General features: G+C 36.4%; 1 protein-coding gene across 1 annotated transcript in view; it reads right to left on the minus strand.

Moving 5' to 3' along the window:
- The window catches only part of LOC126188079 (uncharacterized), a 278,375-nt gene that overhangs the window by 153,156 nt on the left and 106,568 nt on the right, over positions 1-18,651 (minus strand). The window contains exon 3 of the mRNA XM_049929531.1: positions 754-860. Coding sequence (XP_049785488.1) covers positions 754-860 — 107 coding nt within the window. The remainder of the gene's footprint in view (positions 1-753; positions 861-18,651) is intronic.

Genomic DNA, 18,651 nt, shown 5'->3' on the forward strand with positions numbered 1-18,651 from the left:
GAGACAATATTGTGGTGCTGTTTGTTCCTCATTTCAGATATTTCACTCACTTTGATAATTATATCTTGTCCTTCTTCTCTGTTTTTCATAATTAAATATCACAAACAGTACTCAAGAAATTTCTGGCCCATTATTATGGCATAAACTAACCACCTACCCTGCTTTATAATCTTGAGTTGATTTTTGGAAGCAGGAGCTTACTACTGAATAATGAAGGGAAGGGATGGCTAGGGTTGGAGGGGGAGAGGGTTTGGAAGAAGGAGTTGATAGTTTGCTCTCATTGGCAAAATATATAGAATCAGTTATAAGTAAACTGAATTCTTGTTAAATAACTTTGAGTTATGAAAGCATTTTGTGTGAATGTGTACTTGAGTAACTGAATATTATTCCACTGACACAAGTATATCTGTAACTACCAATTCAGTTCTGGATTTATTTGATTTTCTATCAAGGGATTAATCAATACTAGTAACAATATTGTTGACCACATTACACATGAAACTGGCTTTTATTAGTTGCCATAAATAACATGAAACACAAAATTCCCTGGCATGTAAGTAGATGAATTTCAGGTTCCTCGAGAATATGTCACTTTTGTATTCATGCAGTATCAATAAAAATAATCAAGCTTACCTATAAAATTATATTACATGTATTAACTCAATCGATTTTTAATTCAAAATTTGATTAAATATTTACAGAAATTACAGGAATGAAAATAACAAGGAAAAAATAAAATTGAGTTTACTTTACCATGAGGGAAAATGTGGAACTTCATTTTCGTGTAATTGTTTCTGTGATTCTGGTACAGAATTTTCCTTTATAAATTCATACTGTCGCTCTGATGTATTACTGCACAACTGTGGTATAAAGAAGAAAAGACAATTACTTTCTTCTTATACAAAGACCCTGTTAACATGTATACACGGATTTTTTAAGCTATCTATAACCATTTCAACATTCAACAGTCACATGTTACACAGTTTGTTTTATCCTGACTCTCTCAATTTCAGGTTATTAAAATCTTTCAAATCATTTCAAAAAAGCTATTACTTCTTCTTAATTAACTTTAGCAAAAAATCTTTTGGACCATAAATATTAATACTGTATGCACTAAAGACACTTGAATACTTTAAAACTCAAAATTTGTAATATGAAGATGTCACAAAACACCATATATATGCACAAAACCGATATAAGAATGACAGTGAAACATCCACTCATGCACTGAAATTCAGTCAGCTACTGGACAATTACCATGACATATTTACAAATTATGTTTCATTTGTTATTTTTTAGTCATCCAAGGAACAAGGAACATTCCCCCCTTTGAACCATGGACCTTGCCGCTGGTGGGGAGGATTGTGTGCCTCAGTGATACAGATAGCCGTACCGTAGGTGCAACCACAACGGATGGGTATCTGTTGAGAGGCCAGACAAATGTGTGGTTCCTGAAGAGGGGCAGCAGCCTTTCCAGTAGTTGCAAGGGCAACAGTCTGGATGATTGACTGATCTGGCCTTGTAACAGTAACCAAAACGGCCTTGCTGTGCTGGTACTGTGAATGGCCATCATTTTTCCCGAGGACATGCCACTTTACTGTATGGTTAAATGATGATAGCGTCCTCTTGGGTAAAATATTCTGGAGGTAAAACAGTCCCCCATTCGGATCTCCAGGCAGGGACTACTCAAGAGGACATCGTTACAGGAGAAAGAAAACTGGCATTCTATGGATCGGAGTGTGGAATGTCAGATCCCTTAATCGGGCAGGTGGGTTAGAAAATTTAAAAAGAGAAATGGATAGCTTAAAGTTAGATATATTGGGAATTAGTGAAGTTTGGTGGCAGGAGGAACAAGACTTTTGGTCAGGTTATAAATACAAAATCAGATACGGGTAATGCAGGAGTAAGTTTAATAATGAATAAAAACATAGGAGTGCGGGTAACCTACTACAAACAGCATAGTGAACACATTATTGTGGCCAAGATAGACATGAAACCCATGCCTACTACAGTAGTACAAGTTTATATGCCAACTAGCTCTGCAGATGACAAAGAAATTGATGAAATGTATAATGAGATAAAAGATATTATTCAGATAGTGAAGGGAGACAAAAATTTAATATTCATGGATGACTAGAATTCGATAGTAGGAAAAGGGAGAGAAGGAAACATAGTAGGTGAATATGGATTGGAGGTAAGAAATGAAAGAGGAAGCCGCCAGATAGAATTTTACACAGAGCATAACTTAATCATAGCTAACACTTGGTTCAAGAATCATGAAAGAAGGTTGTATACATGGAAGAAGCCTGGAGATACTTCAAGGTATCAGATAGATTATATAATGGTAAGACAGAGATTTAGGAACCACATTTTAAATTGTAAGACATTTCCAGGGGCAGATCTGGACTCTGACCACAATCTGTTGGTTATGAACTGTAGATTAAAACTGAAGAAACTGCAAAAAGGTGGGAATTTAAAGAGATGGGCCCTGGATAAACTGACTAAACCAGAGGTTGTACAGAGTTTCAGGGAGAGCATAAGGGAACAATTGACAGGAATTGGGGAAATAAATACAGTAGAAGAAGAATGGGTATCTTTGAGGGATGAAGTAGTAAAGGCAGCAGAGGATCAAGTAGGTAAAAGACGAGGGCTAGTAGAAATCCTTGGGTAACAGAAGAAATATTGAATTTAATTGATGAAAGGAGAAAATATAAAAATGCAGTAAATGAAGTAGGCAAAAAGGAATACAAAAGTCTCAAAAATGAGATCGACAGGAAGTGCAAAATGGCTAAGCAGGGATGGCTAGAGGACAAATGTAAGGATGTAAGGCTTATCTCACTAGGGATAAGATAGATACTGCCTACAGGAAAATTAAAGAGACCTTTGGAGAAAAGAGAGCCACTTGTATGAATATCAAGAGCTCAGATGGAAACCCAGTTCTAAGCAAAGAAGGGAAAGCAGAAAGGTGGAAGGAGTATGTAGAGGGTATATACAAGGGCGATGTACTTGAGGACAGTATTATGGAAATGGAAGAGGATGTAGATGAAGATGAAATGGGAGATATGATACTGCGTGAAGATTTTGACAGAGCACTGAAAGACCTGAGTCGAAACAAGACCCCAGGAGTAGACAACATTCCATTAGAACTACTGACAGCCTTGGGAGAACTAGTCCTGACAAAACTCTACCATCTGGTGAGCAAGATGTATGAGACAGGTGAAATACCCTCAGACTTCAAGAAGAATATAATAATTCCAATCCCAAAGAAAGCAGGTGTTGACAGATGTGAAAATCATCGAACTATCAGTTTAATAAGTCACGGTTGCAAAATACTAACGCGAATTCTATACAGACAAATGGAAAAACTGGTAGAAGCTGACCTCGGGGAAGATCAGTTTGGATTCCGTAGAAATGATGGAACACGTGAGGCAATATTGACTGTACGACTTATCTTAGAAGAAAGATTAAGGAAAGGCAAACCTACGTTTCTAGCATTTGTAGACTTAGAGAAAGCTTTTGACAATGTTGACTGGAATACTCTCTTTCAAATTCTGAAGGTGGCAGGGGTAAATACAGGTAGTGAAAGGCTATTTACAATGTGTACAGAAACCAGATAACAGTTATAAGAGTCGAGGGACATGAACAGAAAGCAGTGGTTGGGAAGGGAGTGAGACACGGCTGTAGCCTATCCCCGATGCTATTCAATCTGTATATTTAGCAAGCAGTAAAGGAAACAAAAGAAAAATTTGGAGTAGGTATTAAAATCCATGGAGAAGAAATAAAAACTTTAAGGTTCGCCGATGACATTGTAATTGTCAGAGACAGCAAAGGACTTGGAAGAGCAGTTGAGTGGAATGGACAGTGTCTTGATAGGAGGATATAAGATGAACATAAACAAAAGCAAAAGCAAAACAAGGATAATGGAATGTAGTCAAATTAAGTCAGATGAGGCTGAGGGAATTATAGTGGGAAATGAGACACTTAAAGTAGTAAAGGAGTTTTGCTATTTGGGGAGCAAACTAACTGATGATGGTCGAAGTAGAGAGGATATAAAATGTAGACTTGCAATGGCAAGGAAAGCATTTCTGAAGAAGAGAAATTTGTTAACATCGAGTATAGATTGATTTTTTGAAAGTATTTGTATGGAGTGTAGCCATGTATGGACGTTAAACATGGACAATAAATAGCCTGGACAAGAAGAGAATAGAAGCTTTTGAAATGTGGTGCTAAAGAAAAATGCTGAAGATTAGATAGGTAGATCACACAACTAATGAGGAGGTGTTGAACAGAATTGGGAAGAAGAGGAGTTTGTGGCACAACTTGACTAGAAGAAGGGATCGGTTGGTAGGACATGTTCTAAGGCATCGAGGGATCACCAATTTAGTATTGGAGGGCAGCGTGGAGGGTAAAAATCATAGAGGGAGACCAAGAGACGAATACACTAAGCAGATTCAGAAGGATGTAGGATGCAGTAGGTACTGGGAGATGAAGAAGCTTGCACAGGATAGAGTGGCATGGAGAGCAGCATCAAACCAGTCTCAGGACTGAAGACCACAACAATAACAACAATAGGAATTGTCATGGTAATAAAATGAAAAACAATAAACACACAGTATACATATGAAGGCTCTCTGAGAGTATGGCAGGTGGTCAGCAACGGCCTTGGTGAAGGAACCACCCTAGCATTTGCCTGAAGTGATATACAAAATCCAAGGAAAACAAAATCAGGATGATGCTTATCCATTACGGATATTTTAGATCCGTGACTGTATATTAATGTAAATAAATTATACACAACTGCAACCAGTCACTTTTTCATTAATAATGCTTTATTACATTAACCGGTTTTCGAACCCTTTCAGGTTCATCTTCAGATGATTTCGGGAGAATCCGGGAAGTTACATCATTACTGGTAGTAGCATAATGCTGGGTGCTGGTTCTATGGCAGAAAGATGGGTCACACTTTAATGTATCGCCATGACTATACCTTATCTGTCGATATCGATGTAAATTTAGTTTTTACTTACTGCGACAGTATAGGCGGCTTTTTTCGTATCTGTCTGCCTCCATTTTGATATCCAGAACACTTTTACACGAACTATATTAGTTCACACTTTAACAGTGACACTTTACCGGCATCCAGCATGCACTTTACAACTGTTGCTTATAACAAAGATCTTGACAGAGAGATATGGCATAAGCCTACTTTGTACAGAGATGTATTTTGTTGTTCTTTACATGTGTTAAAGTCGATATAAGAGCAAGTTTTTTCATTAGAATGTTGATAACATGAGAGCACTAGAGAAAATAATAATAAACTACTACAAGAATAAATTTCAGGTGATCTGTTATGTTATTTCTATTTGTATGTTACAGGCAGTTTTTTTTATTTATTTTTTACATGAATCCCAAGGAATCAATAATACAGAGTTATGGATTCTGCAGTGAGGTGAAGTTGTCTGTATGACTAGGACCTGTATATTTAAATTAATAACAAATCTTCAGATGAAATGTTGGCTTATTTCTGTTGTTACGTTAACGTGATCTGGAGTATTATCAAGAGCAGATTCTGTTTATTTTAGCTAAAGGTATATGTATAAGAGTTAAAGTGATTGTAATGGATTAAAGCTGTTTGAATGGCTGCACATTTAATATTTTAAAAATCATGAACAAAAAATTCTTTAACTGTTTACTTATTTTTATTCTAACATTAGAGTGATCTGGGATATTGGTAAAGGCAGCTTATGTTTGTTCCAGCTAGAATTAATATGTATAAACTACTGATTTATGTTAGCAATGGAGGGCTTTAACATTTAGAGATATGGTACATGTCTTATTCTGTGGTAGTATATTACATTGACACCAGTGTGGTTAGGATGTAAGGAGAGGCGGGTGAGTCATTGGGAGGGGGGGGGGGGGGGGGGGAGGGGTTGGGGAGCCGGTGTAGGGTTTATTGGGTGGTTACTTGTTTTGAACTAGTAGATCTTCAAAGTTCTGAAGGAAGAATTTGTTTCTCAGTTCAGTTTGATCATTGAGTAGGTTGTCAGGTGCTGTATTTGTGTAGACAAATATTTCAATTTCTTCAAGAAGGTCAAGTATTGTGCCTTTGTTGGCAAAATGTAGTATTCGGAGATTCTGTTCTATGTTGTTTGCAGAATGATTGTGTTGGGCAAGATGTGAGGCAAAGCTGGACTTGTTCAGGTTGTTAAGACGGAGTGCATCCATGTGTTCTTTAAATCTTGTTGTGAAGCTTCTACCAGTTTGTCCAATGTAGAAGCTTGGACATGAGTTGCAAGTGAGCTTGTACACACCTGACTTTTGATATTTTTGTATAGTGGTTTTGGTGCTGTGTATGATTTTATTTTGTACTTTGTTGTTGGCGAAGAAACTTATTTTTATGTTGTATGTCTTGAAGAGGTTGGCAATTTGGTGAGAAATCTTCCCTAGGAAAGGCCGGCTAACAAATGTGGTTTTCTTGTTTGTGGGTGGTTGTTCAGCAGTTGGTTGATTTAGTTTTGCTGCATGGATTAGTTTATCTATTATTGCAGGGTTGTACCCATTGGTGAAGGCAATTGATTTAATAATTTCTGTTTCTTTTTGTCTTTCATTTGTGTCCATTGGGATTTTCAGCATGCGATTAACCATCGTTCTGAAGAATGCTTTTTTATGTTGGTCTGGATGGCAAGAGGATTTGTGTATGGTAACATTGGTGGTTGTTGGCTTTCTGAAAATTTGGAATTTATGCTTCTGATTTTTGTTTGAGATTGTTAGATCAAGATAGTTAATGCCTTCTGGTGTTTCATGTGCTACTGTGAATTGGATTTTATTGTGTATTTTATTAAGTTCTTTGGCTAGATTATCTATTTCTTCTGTTGCTCCATTGAACAGAATGAGTGTGTCATCAACATAGCATTGTAATAAAGCAGCTTATCTTTTAGTTGTGTTTGGGACCTGAAAAAGTTATTTTCAAGGTTATTGATATATATGTCTGCTAGCAAGCCTGGAAGACTACTACCCATTGCCAGTCCATCTTCCTGAATGTAAAACTTGTTGTTGAACAGGAAGTAGTTGTGTGACAATATGAGTTCTAGGATCTCTATGAGTTCATAGATTTCAGCTCTCCCCATTGTCCCATGTTTCAGTAAGTTATTTCTTATTAAACTAATTGTTTCCTTGACGGGTATGTTTGTATATATGTTTACTATGTCAAGAGATGCAAATTTAGCTGTGACTGGGATGGGGATATCTTTTATACTATTGTTGAGCTCATAACTGTTTTTAATGGAGTAGTTATTTTCAAATACATATGCCTTGCGGATAATATCATTAAGTTTTTTGGTGATTTTATAGCTTGGGCTATTGATAGAGTTCACAATGGGACGTATTGGACATTCTGGTTTGTGGATCTTAGGCTGTGATCTCAGTTTTGGTGCTGAAGGGTTCATCACTATACAGTGCTTTGCTTCTAATGGTGTCAACAAGAATTTGCAGTTTTTAAGTAACTTTTTAATTTTATCATGGAATTTGGGAGTAGGGTCATATGCTATTTCCTTTATATTAGTCTTTCTGAAGAATTCACAAGTTTTGCTAATACAGTCTGATTCATACATGACAACAGCTGTGTTACCTTTGTCTGCTCTGACAATGAGGGCATTTTCAACTGAAAGTTTCTTATTTATGTCACATAATATCTTATGTTCAGTATTCATCTTATTGTACATTTTGTTCTGGTAAATGTTTCTCATAATGATGTTGTTTGCCTTATGAGCTACAGCATTTTGTTCATTGTGTTTTAGTTTAGCTGCTGTACATGCAATTTTTGTGTTAACTATGAGGTCTTTAATGTTGCTTTTATTTAGTGAGGGGGCAATGTTGTGCTTAAGGCTTTGTTTAACAGCTTTAATTCATTACTACTGAAGCATATTTCTGTAGTATTTATCACTTTATCAAAAACCTTATGTTCCGTTTCAGAAGAGATACTGGGGGACCTCACTGCATTCTTTGAAATTAGAGCATTTATCTTTTTCTCGTGTCTATGTGAGATGATAATACGTTCTTTGTTTACATATATATTGACATAGTCTAGGAAGACCATGAAGACATGAGCAACAAGTTTATGGCTAAGTTCTAAGTGCATACTATACAGCTTTGAATTGAGCAGATCTTTCTTTTTGTAAAGAGACCTGATTTCAATTTTTAACCAAATAATTTCACATCGTGCTTTTTCTATCTTGGCTGACATACTTTGACTCGTTACTTTTATTCTGATATAATTTGGAGTCACATTTTCTGAGAGACATTTTTTGTTAAATCTTATTGCAAGGATTGTTTTTGTTAGTTTAAGTTTACATTGTCGAAATTCGCGCATTGTTCTAATTACCTGGCGTGGTATCAAAAGATTATGCCTACCCATTACGGATATTTTAGAACCATGACTGTATATTAATGTAAATAAATTATACACAACTGCAACCAGTCACTTTTTCATTAATAATGCTTTATTACATTAACCAGTTTTCGAACCCTTTCAGGTTCATCTTCAGATGATTTCGGGAGAATCCGGGAAGTTACAGCTGGATGCTGGTAAAGTGTCACTGTTAAAGTGTGAACTAATATAGTTTGTGTGAAAGTGTTCTGGACATCAAAATGGAGGCAGACAGATACGAAAAAAGCCGCCTATACTGTCGCAGTAAGTAAAAACTAAATTTACATCGATATCGACATATAAGGTATAGTCATGGCGATACATTAAAGTGTGACCCATCTTTCTGCCATAGAACCAGCACCCAGCATTATGCTACTACCAGTAATGATGTAACTTCCCGGATTCTCCCGAAATCATCTGAAGATGAACCTGAAAGGGTTCGAAAACCGGTTAATGTAATAAAGCATTATTAATGAAAAAGTGACTGGTTGCAGTTGTGTATAATTTATTTACAAAATCAGGATGGCCGAATAGAGCAAACTCCATCCTTCCAAATGTGAGGTCATTGTCTTAACAGCTACATTGCCTCATTCAGTTGGTCCTTTTTATACAGTATTCTCTGATTTACAAACAATATGTTTCTGACAGCTCATAATATAAAACATAATTTTGCTCTTCATTTTTTCACACACAAAGGACACATTGGGATGTTCTCCTTTACCTCAGATTCCAAAAGTCTCATATCTTGATGTTTTGCAGAAATTAACTGAAAACTGGCTTTCAAGGACACTTGAAATGATGTACACCACAGAGCTGTATTAGTTAAATGGCTGGTTACACTTTTATTAGCACTGTTACTGTTGTAGTGGTCAGTTTCAGTTTCAAATTAGACTGTTTATACACGTAAATGATCTCCATATCTCGACTAGACACATTCATGGAAAGTCACAATAACTGATAACAATATCTAGTGAGTAGCACTTGCAAAATATTAACAGTTAGCTGTTGCATGTTTACTAACAGATGGAGGCATTTGCTTGAACTTGTTTCTGATGTTAAGGGTTGGTTTGCCAGACACTGATTTTTATGAGTAAGTGAGAGAAAGATGTTACACTACTGCTACCTGAACCCAGACGTTTTACTCAAAATGATGTAGCATGCTATCTAAGTGCAGACTAGCAATTTTGGGAGTGGGTGGACTATTTAAAGACTGACATAAAGAGAGTTGTTCATTTCAGAAACTGCATAATGTTTTGAAGAATGGCTATGTTACAGTTTTCTATTCTGAATGGACTTGATACCAAGACAATAATGTGGTCTGCAAAATATGCTGAACATTAATAAATTATAAAAATACACAGAACCATCTTACGCATCCACACTGGGAATACCTTACTTGGGAGTATGGTTGTTATCCTGAAAATATCTTGCGTAATGTTATATTACATAAAATCTTAATTAGTGGCTTAATTAATCAGTGAGGGGTGTCATCTGGTTTGGGAAAGGTACATTTACATGTCTGCTTGTGTCTGTGTATGTGCGTATAGATATGTGTGTGTGTGCGAGTGTATACCTGTCCTTTTTTCCCCCTAAGGTAAGTCTTTCCGCTCCCGGGATTGGAATGACACCTTACCCTCTCCCTTAAAACCCACATCCTTTCGTCTTTCCCTCTCCTTCCCTCTTTCCTGACGAAGCAACCTTTGTTGCAAAAGCTTGAATTTTGTGTGTATGTTTTTGTTTGTTTGTGTGTCTATCGACCTGCCAGCGCTTTTGTTTGGTAAGTCTCATCATCTTTGTTTTTAGATATATCCTTATATTTAAATTGTTTAGTTGAGGTGCAGCGCATTTCTTCATTTGGTACCTCCTACTGTCGATGTAATTCTCTTCTTCTGTGCCGTGACGATGCACTGGTCCCTGAGAGAAAAAAACTTAAAACTAATACCATTACGTAGCTCAGTGGCCACCGATACATTTGGTCATTGCATACATCAGCAGATATTTGCATACTTTGTTTAAATTCATATACATTCATTTAGTCTGTTACCCATTATGATCATTTACTCCACAAAGAAAATTATATGACATTTTTTATGGTATTTTGTTGTTTGTCCTTAGCTTACATGTCTCATACAATTTTTCATAATGCTTCCTTTTGCTTGTAAATGTGTTGTATATAGCTTAGTATTTAATTAAATCTCTGTGTACATATGAGGAGCGTTTGAAAAGTCTGTGTGAAGTCCGAGAGATGGCACCAGCGGTGTGTATTGAGATCATGTTTAGTTAGTAGCATCTTTGGAAAGAATGCACACCAAGTTTCAGCCGTATTGGTCTATTTATTTGTGTTTGGCATTCGTGTGAATCAAGGAAGTCACGTGGTTGTCAGAAAATGGACGAAGAAGAATTTCATGCGGTGAGTAAACATAATTTTATGAAAGGCAAAACGCCTCAGGAGACTAAAGAGAAGCTTGATAAACATTACAGTAACTCTGCACCTTGGATTAGAGCTGTTTATAAGTGGTTTCAAAATTTTCGGAGTGGCCGTAAGGGCACAAGGGATGCTGAACGTTCTGGACGCCCTGTGGAGCTTACGACTCCAGAAATCATTGATAAAATCTATGATATGGTATGGATGACAGAAGAGTTAATGAACATGAGATTGGTAGTGCTGTAAGCATCTCAAATGAATGGGTACATAATATTTTGCATAAATATTTGGACATGAAAAAGCTATCCGCAAGATGGGTTTCGCAATTGCTCACGCTTGACCAAAAACAGAATCGTGTGAAGTGTTGCAAGGATGGTTTGCAGCTGTTCAGGAAGAATCTGCAGGACTTTAAGCATCGTTTCATCACTGTGGAGAAACATGGATACATTACTATACTCCTGAGACCAAACAACAATCTAAACAATGGGTTACCAAGGGAGAATCTGCACCTAAAAAGGCAAAGACCAGTCCTTCGGCCGGAAAGGTTATGGTGACTATCTGGAAAAGGGTAAAATTATTACAGGTGCATATTATTCATCGTTATTGGACTGCTTGAAAACTGAGCTGCAAGGAAAACACCAGCGACTGGACCACAAAAAATCCTTTTCCATCACGACAAGGCACCAGCACACACCTCAGCAGTTGTGGTCACAAAATTAATGGAAATAGGATTCCAACTCATTTCACATACCCCCTATTCTCCAGACGTGGCTTCCTTGGACTACTATTTGTTCCCCAATTTGAAGAAATGGCTGGCGGGACAAAGATTTTATTCAAAGGAGGAGATAACTGCAGCATCTAATAGCAATTTCGCAGACTTGGACAATTCCTATTATTCAGAAGGCATCAACAAATTAGAACAGCATTGGACAAAGTGTCTAAGTCTAAAAGACTATTTCAAAAAATAAAAAAGGTTTGCCTCAAACATGTAAGTAATTTTTATTTTTGCACGGACTTTTCAAACACTCCTCATATATCATAAGTTCCTTAGTTCTTAGGTAGTAGATGTAATTGCTTAGTATTTCTGTTTACTTTGCACTTAAGTTAGGTACTTGCACATATAGCATTCCTATTTGGTTGCACCTTCTGGCAATCTGTTGCGCATGCGCACAGGTCAACGCCTGACATCATGGCGGCTAGTGTTGATCTGCATAGTGTTCATGCGGAAAAAAGTGAAAATTACACCGATAAAAACAGCGTGTGCACGAATTGTAGTGATGAATTCAGAAAGTTAAATGATCGTTTAAGTAGTCTGCAATTAACCATAAATACTCTGATGAGCGAACTAAAAAAACTTACGACCAGAAAGTGTGAACCTACATCAAACTTGCCTCACAGTAACCACGAAATTCCAGGCAAAGTGAAAAACAAAGTGCCTCATTCTCAACAAAGGTTATTGTATGACCCTAATACCGCGTTTACAAGCAGGTTCAGTGTGCAATCAACCATGCAAGGTAAGAAACATTGTGCATGTGATAAAACTAACTTCCGAGCTGAATATGAAACTACAAATACGCGGAGTGATACATCCAAAAGAATGCCTAACAACTCAACTACTGTTATGCAAGGAGATGAAACTGAAAGACCTGAACACTTGCGTGACCCAAATATCGAGTATATGTCCAGCGCTGATACTAAATTGTTTGGCCATAACGACAGTGGACCTTCTAAACAGGCAGAGAAACCTAAACGAAGAAAAGTAGTTTTGATGGCAGACAGTCATGGTCATGGATTTGCTTGCCGTCTGAACGGTCATTCCAGTTTACAAACAATCGCTTACATAAAGCCTGGTGCTTCTACGTCGGAAGTTTGCAATCATGTACGATCCACAGACGTTGCTGACTTATCCTCTGAAGACTTTGTTGTGCTAATTGGTGGGTCAAATGATGTATATAAAAACGAAACCCACAAAGCAAAACAAGAACTAAAAAGTTGCTTGGGACAGTTGACACACACAAATGTTTTAGTGCTGAACATTCCACATCGGCATGACTTACCGTCTTGGCCATGCATAAATAAAAAAATAATCAATGCCAACCAACAAATTTCACTAATTTGCAAACATTTCAGAAATGTAGAAATCGTAAATGTTAATAATATTGGGTGCAGATTCCACACATTACATGGATTGCACGTTAACAACATGGGGAAAAAACTGCTCGTCGGAAAAATTGAAGAAATTATCACCAAGAGGCATCTAACACTCAAAAGTAAAATCATCCTGGATTGGCCCCCCAAATATTCGAAGGAAACAACGCCAGCAAGACCTCACTCACCAATATCAACAACAAAAGAAGGAACTAGGTGCCTCCAATATTCAGGCACAATGAATGCAGTAACAGCTCTACCAATTGCAGACCCAGCTCTAACACCAGCAGCAATATTATCAACAGCAGGTGCAGCAGCTGAACAATTACCAGGGGAGCCAGACACAGAAGAAAATGCTGCTGCAGATGATAATAGAAGAATAGGTGCAGTCGGGAAAAGAAAAGCAGTACTTCCAGCACACCTGAATGATTTTTTATTGACAAGGTAAAGGTAAGTGATCAATTAAATATGCCAAAGTCTAACAATATGCCAAAGCCTAACAAACCCTTTAATTTCATGCTGATTCATCAAAATGTCCAATCATTGCTAAACAAATTAAGTGAAGTTGAAATTTTATGTACTGATGAGCTAAAAAACGTTTCTGTAGTGTGTATAACTGAACACTGGCTGCCTAAAGATGCAATGTCAGTCACAAAACTTGCAGACTTCAATCTTTCTTCATCATTTTCTAGAATTACATCCAGTCATGGAGGGTCATGTATATTTGTTAAAAGTGGCATTGATTATTGTAACATAAAATGCATTGAACTGTTAGCTGAAGAGAAAATTTTTGAAGTATCCGCAGTTGAACTCTCTGCATTAAAATTAATAATCATCTGTGTATATAGGAGCCCTGACGGGAACTTAAATGATTTCTGTCACCAACTAGAAGCAGCTTTAAATACTATAAAAAACTTCAACAAAACAGTGATCATATGTGGAGATTTTAATATTGATTTTCAAGAAATCTCAAAAGACCAGCAAAGCTTGATGACCCTACTGGAAACATATAACATAAAAGCCACCATAGACTCTCCTACAAGAGTTACACCAACAACTAGCTCAACAATTGATCAGATATTAATAAACACAAATGTAAATCACAATTTATGTGCCGGAAATCTTAAATACTGGCTTCAGTGATCACTATGCACAGTTTATTGCTTTGCACACCCCAAGTGAAACAACTGAGAAAGAGGAACTTGTAAAAGAAGCAAGGAAATTCACTAACAAACAAATAAACCTTTTTGTACAGAGACTAAGTGAAGAAACTTGGTATGAAGTGTATACCTGTGAAAATACTAACAAAAAGTTTGAAAAATTCATGGAAATCTTCATGTCATACTTTGAAGCTGCATTTCCATTAAAAAAGCAAAAATGTCAACCTAACTTCAAAAAGTACAAATGGATTACAATAGGTATTAGAATATCTTGTGCAGAGAAAAGAAGATTACACGATATAGCAAAGACACAGAACATGCCTCATGAATTTCATTTGTACCTGAAGAATTACAAGAGGATCCTCAAAAATGTTGTAAGGAAAGCTAAAACAATGGCAAATGACAAATACATTGAAAACTCAAAAAACAAATCTAAAGCTATATGGGAAGTTATAAAAAATCAAACAACAAGTGAAACTAAACAATATAAAAATGTGAACTTATGTTATGAAGGACAAATGATTTCTTGCCCGACAGAAATTGCAGGGACCTTCAACAAATATTTTGCAAACGTAAGTGAACAGTTGGTGAGTGGACTGGAAGAACACAACAAAATATCACCTCCAACATGCAATAGTGTGAGAAATGTTTCTACATCTTTGATCCTTTCACCCACAAATTCTGAAGAAATTTTATCAGTTATAAAAACCTTGAAAACAGGCTACTCATGTGGAATTGATGGAATACCAGATGCAATTATTAAAAAATGCTGTCTTGCCTTAGCTGAACCCTTGACACATTTGTGCAACAGCTCACTGGCATCAGGAACCTTCCCTTCATGCTTAAAAACAGCAAAGCTTAAACCACTGTTCAAAAAAGGAAATCCAGAATGTGTTTCAAATTATAGACCAATAGCCCTACTGCCTGTATTTTCTAAAATTTTAGAAAAAGTTTTTTATAAGAGATTGTCTGATTTCCTAAATAAAAATAAGATTCTCTCTCCTTCACAGCATGGCTTCAGGAAAGGCTATTCAACTGAAAGTGCAATATTTGAATTTCTTAATGAGATTTATACTAAACTGGATTCAGGTGAGTTTGTTACAGGCATATGTCTTGATTTATCTAAAGCTTTTGACGTCATTGACCATAGTGCCCTACTGCAGAAGCTTGACCAGTTAGGAATTAGAGGTATATCCAATGAGTGGCTCAAGACATACCTATGTGGTCGCAAACAGGTGGTTGAAGTGCAATATACTGACCATAACAAAATCAGCTACTACTATTCAGGATATGAAAATGTGAAATATGGTGTCCCTCAAGGATCAGTATTAGGACCCATCTGTTTCTCCTCTATGTCAATGATCTTATGTACAACAAGTATTGCCAAACTACCCTCCAATTTGCAGACGATACAAGCTTCCTTATTAGTGGTAAAACAGAAGAAAAACTAAAAGATTCCGCTATCCAAACAATGAACAGTGTAGAACAGTGGTTCAGCTACAACAAGCTAATTATAAACAAAGAAAAGACAGTAGCACTGAATTTCTATAATGTAAAAGGAAGACACCACCCAAACATAGAAATAGAACTTAGGGACAGAATTCTAGAAAGTGTTGACAGCACTAAATTTCTGAGACTCTGGCTCCAGAACAACACAAAATGGGCAGTACATATTGAATATTTGCAAAGAAAACTAAGCAAAACCTGTTACATGATATGGATCTTAAAAACTTGTTGCAGCAAAGCCAGCCTGTTAAATGTATACTACTCCTATGTGCATTCTGTAATTAAATATGGCATAATCTTCTGGGGCAATACAACAACAAATATTAAACTTCTCAGGATGCAAAAGAGAATACTAAGAATTATTGAAGGGGTAAACAATACAAAATCGTGCAGACCCATATTCAAAAAACTGTCAGTTCTTCCTCTTCCTTGCATTTTTATCTATGAAACATCAGTTTTCATCAAACAATATATCGATAGACACCCAGATATCTTATTAAAAAATGAAGATATACATGCACACAATACAAGGCAAAAATCTGACCTTCATGTGAAACGGGTGAGAACATCATTGTGCCAAAAAGGCACACTACATACTGGGATAAAGATTTTCAATAATCTACCTAAACATATTAAATCAATAGGTAAACTCTGTAGTTTTAAGGCTGAAGTAAAGGCATATTTAATTGATCATTGCTTTTACAGTCTGACAGAATTTATAAAAGCCAAACAACAAAAATAAAGATGCATTATTAATATTCTAATTTGTATGTTGCCTGTAATGTTTGTTGTATTTATGAATCTGTGCTAAATTACTTCAGTATCTAGTCCTTAGGATTGCAATACAAACTGTATTTTACCTTGTAAATACCTAACCATGTCCAATATCCTTGTATATATTGTATACATATAGGATTTGAAGGACTAAGTAAATAAATAAATCAAGTTTCCCCTACTATTGACGTCAGCGCATATTGTTGAGCACAGACAGCAGAGCCATAAACTAATTTTGTTTATACTTTTGCTTCACATTAAATGGCATGTTACTTCCCACTGCTGTTAATTTTATGCCTACATGTACAGAACAAAAGAATTACTTATGGCTATACACATTACTTAATCTTAAAATACACTCCAGAAGAAAAATTACACTTAGATTTATGTACACTATGTACAATTATCTTGCGATAGAAAGAAAAAATTTACTTAGCTTCATCATTCTATAAAAGCGTTTATATCTTTGTGAGGTTGAAACACTTGCCTCTCCCTGTTTTCTCATAGACTAATCTATAGGTCCCACGGTATGGTATTTTGGAAATTACATAGGGTCCTGAATAGAGTAATTGTCACTTATTCAGTTTGCCAAATTTTGTTGATGTAGGGTGTGACTGTAAGAGGACTCGTTACCCTTCAAAAAATTGTGTGACATGTTTCAGTTCCTTATTATAAATTTTATTTCTGTACTCAGCGCTGTTTTCTAGTGTAACCATGGCATGTTTGATTTTGTCTTGTAGTGTCATTTCTGTAGTGAGTACCTTGGGTGTGGGTGACTCCCAAAATACCATAATGTTTTGTCTGCAACATCAGTGCGTTAGGTGTGAAACCAGTTCAGGAATGTGGAAGGTCATTGACAACTTGCATGAAAGGAGTTAAGTATTCTACCCATATTGTGTGTTTGTGAGGGGTGTATGTCATAACAAACCAGTTAAATTATTTAAAGACTTGTTCTACTGGGCTAGTTTCTGGGTGAAAAAAAGCTTACTAATATGTGTTTTATGCCCTGTGAGGTCATAAATCGTTTCTACTTTTGCCCAACAAAATATGAAGCATTATCAGTTAGTAGTACCTTTGATTTACCTACTCTTCTCAAACAGTCTCCCTCAATTCTTTTTCTGATGATTGTGGCTGTTGCCCTTTTGATGGCATACAATTTGATAAGTTTCAAGAAAATATCGGATAGTGCTACTTTTTATTTTTTTTTTAATTTTTATTTATTTATTTATCTATTTATTTATTTTTTTGAGTATTGGGTGTAGTTCAGTATATTTTGATACAATGGACTGTTTTGATTTTTGATATTGCACATTTCCTTAATACCTGTAGCACTCACCCTCTGAAATTTGGAAAATAACAAAGTGCTGCAATTTTTTCAGTACATTTGCCTACTTCATCATTGCCACATACCTCATGTGTGTCTCTTATAAATTCGTAGACATAATCTTCAGGAAAACACACACACCATTGATCAGATTTTTCATGTTTCCTATAAAACAAAACGCCCTTGCTTACAGAACTTATGGTAATCAGACTGTTGTGTTGTACCTTGCATTAACAAAATTCTGAATTCTGCATCTTGCTCTGTTAATTCACCAAACTCCTCTAATCCTTGTGGTAACCTGGTCGAGGCATCTGCAATAACATTCTGCCTTTAATATAAATGATCTCAAAATTGAATTCTTGTAAATATAGACACCACCTAGGTAATCTACGGTACAATAGTTTACATCTTAAAAGAAATGACAGTGACTGACAGTCACAGTAAACTTTGCTATTCTTACCCCACAAAAAATATTCAAACTTTTTAAATTCCCACATTACAGTTACACTTTCCAATTCTGACACAGTGTAAGATCTTTCTGCTTCCGATAATGTGTGACTAGCTAAACTGATGACCTTGGGTCCTTTATTACCCTCTTCTTCTTGCATTTGGAACAAGAATGCCCCCAGCCCCTGAGATAAGGTCAATAGCCTGGGGCTTAACTACAACCGGTTGGTGTTTTCTGATGGTGAGGTGTGACTTAATTCATTACCTGGAGTAATTTCAGTTAGTTGCACTGTATGGATACTTTGCCAATTTGTGTCATTGGCTGCTGTGCTGTTATTTTGCTGCTCAAAGGTCGGCTGCGGTACAACATAAGGCATTTCATTAATGCCACTGCTGCAGCTGACTGTTTCTGCTCATATTCGGCATAGGGCCTTGTGATGGT

This window comes from Schistocerca cancellata, chromosome 5 (genome assembly GCF_023864275.1).
Source record: "Schistocerca cancellata isolate TAMUIC-IGC-003103 chromosome 5, iqSchCanc2.1, whole genome shotgun sequence".
Taxonomy (NCBI): domain Eukaryota; kingdom Metazoa; phylum Arthropoda; class Insecta; order Orthoptera; family Acrididae; genus Schistocerca; species Schistocerca cancellata.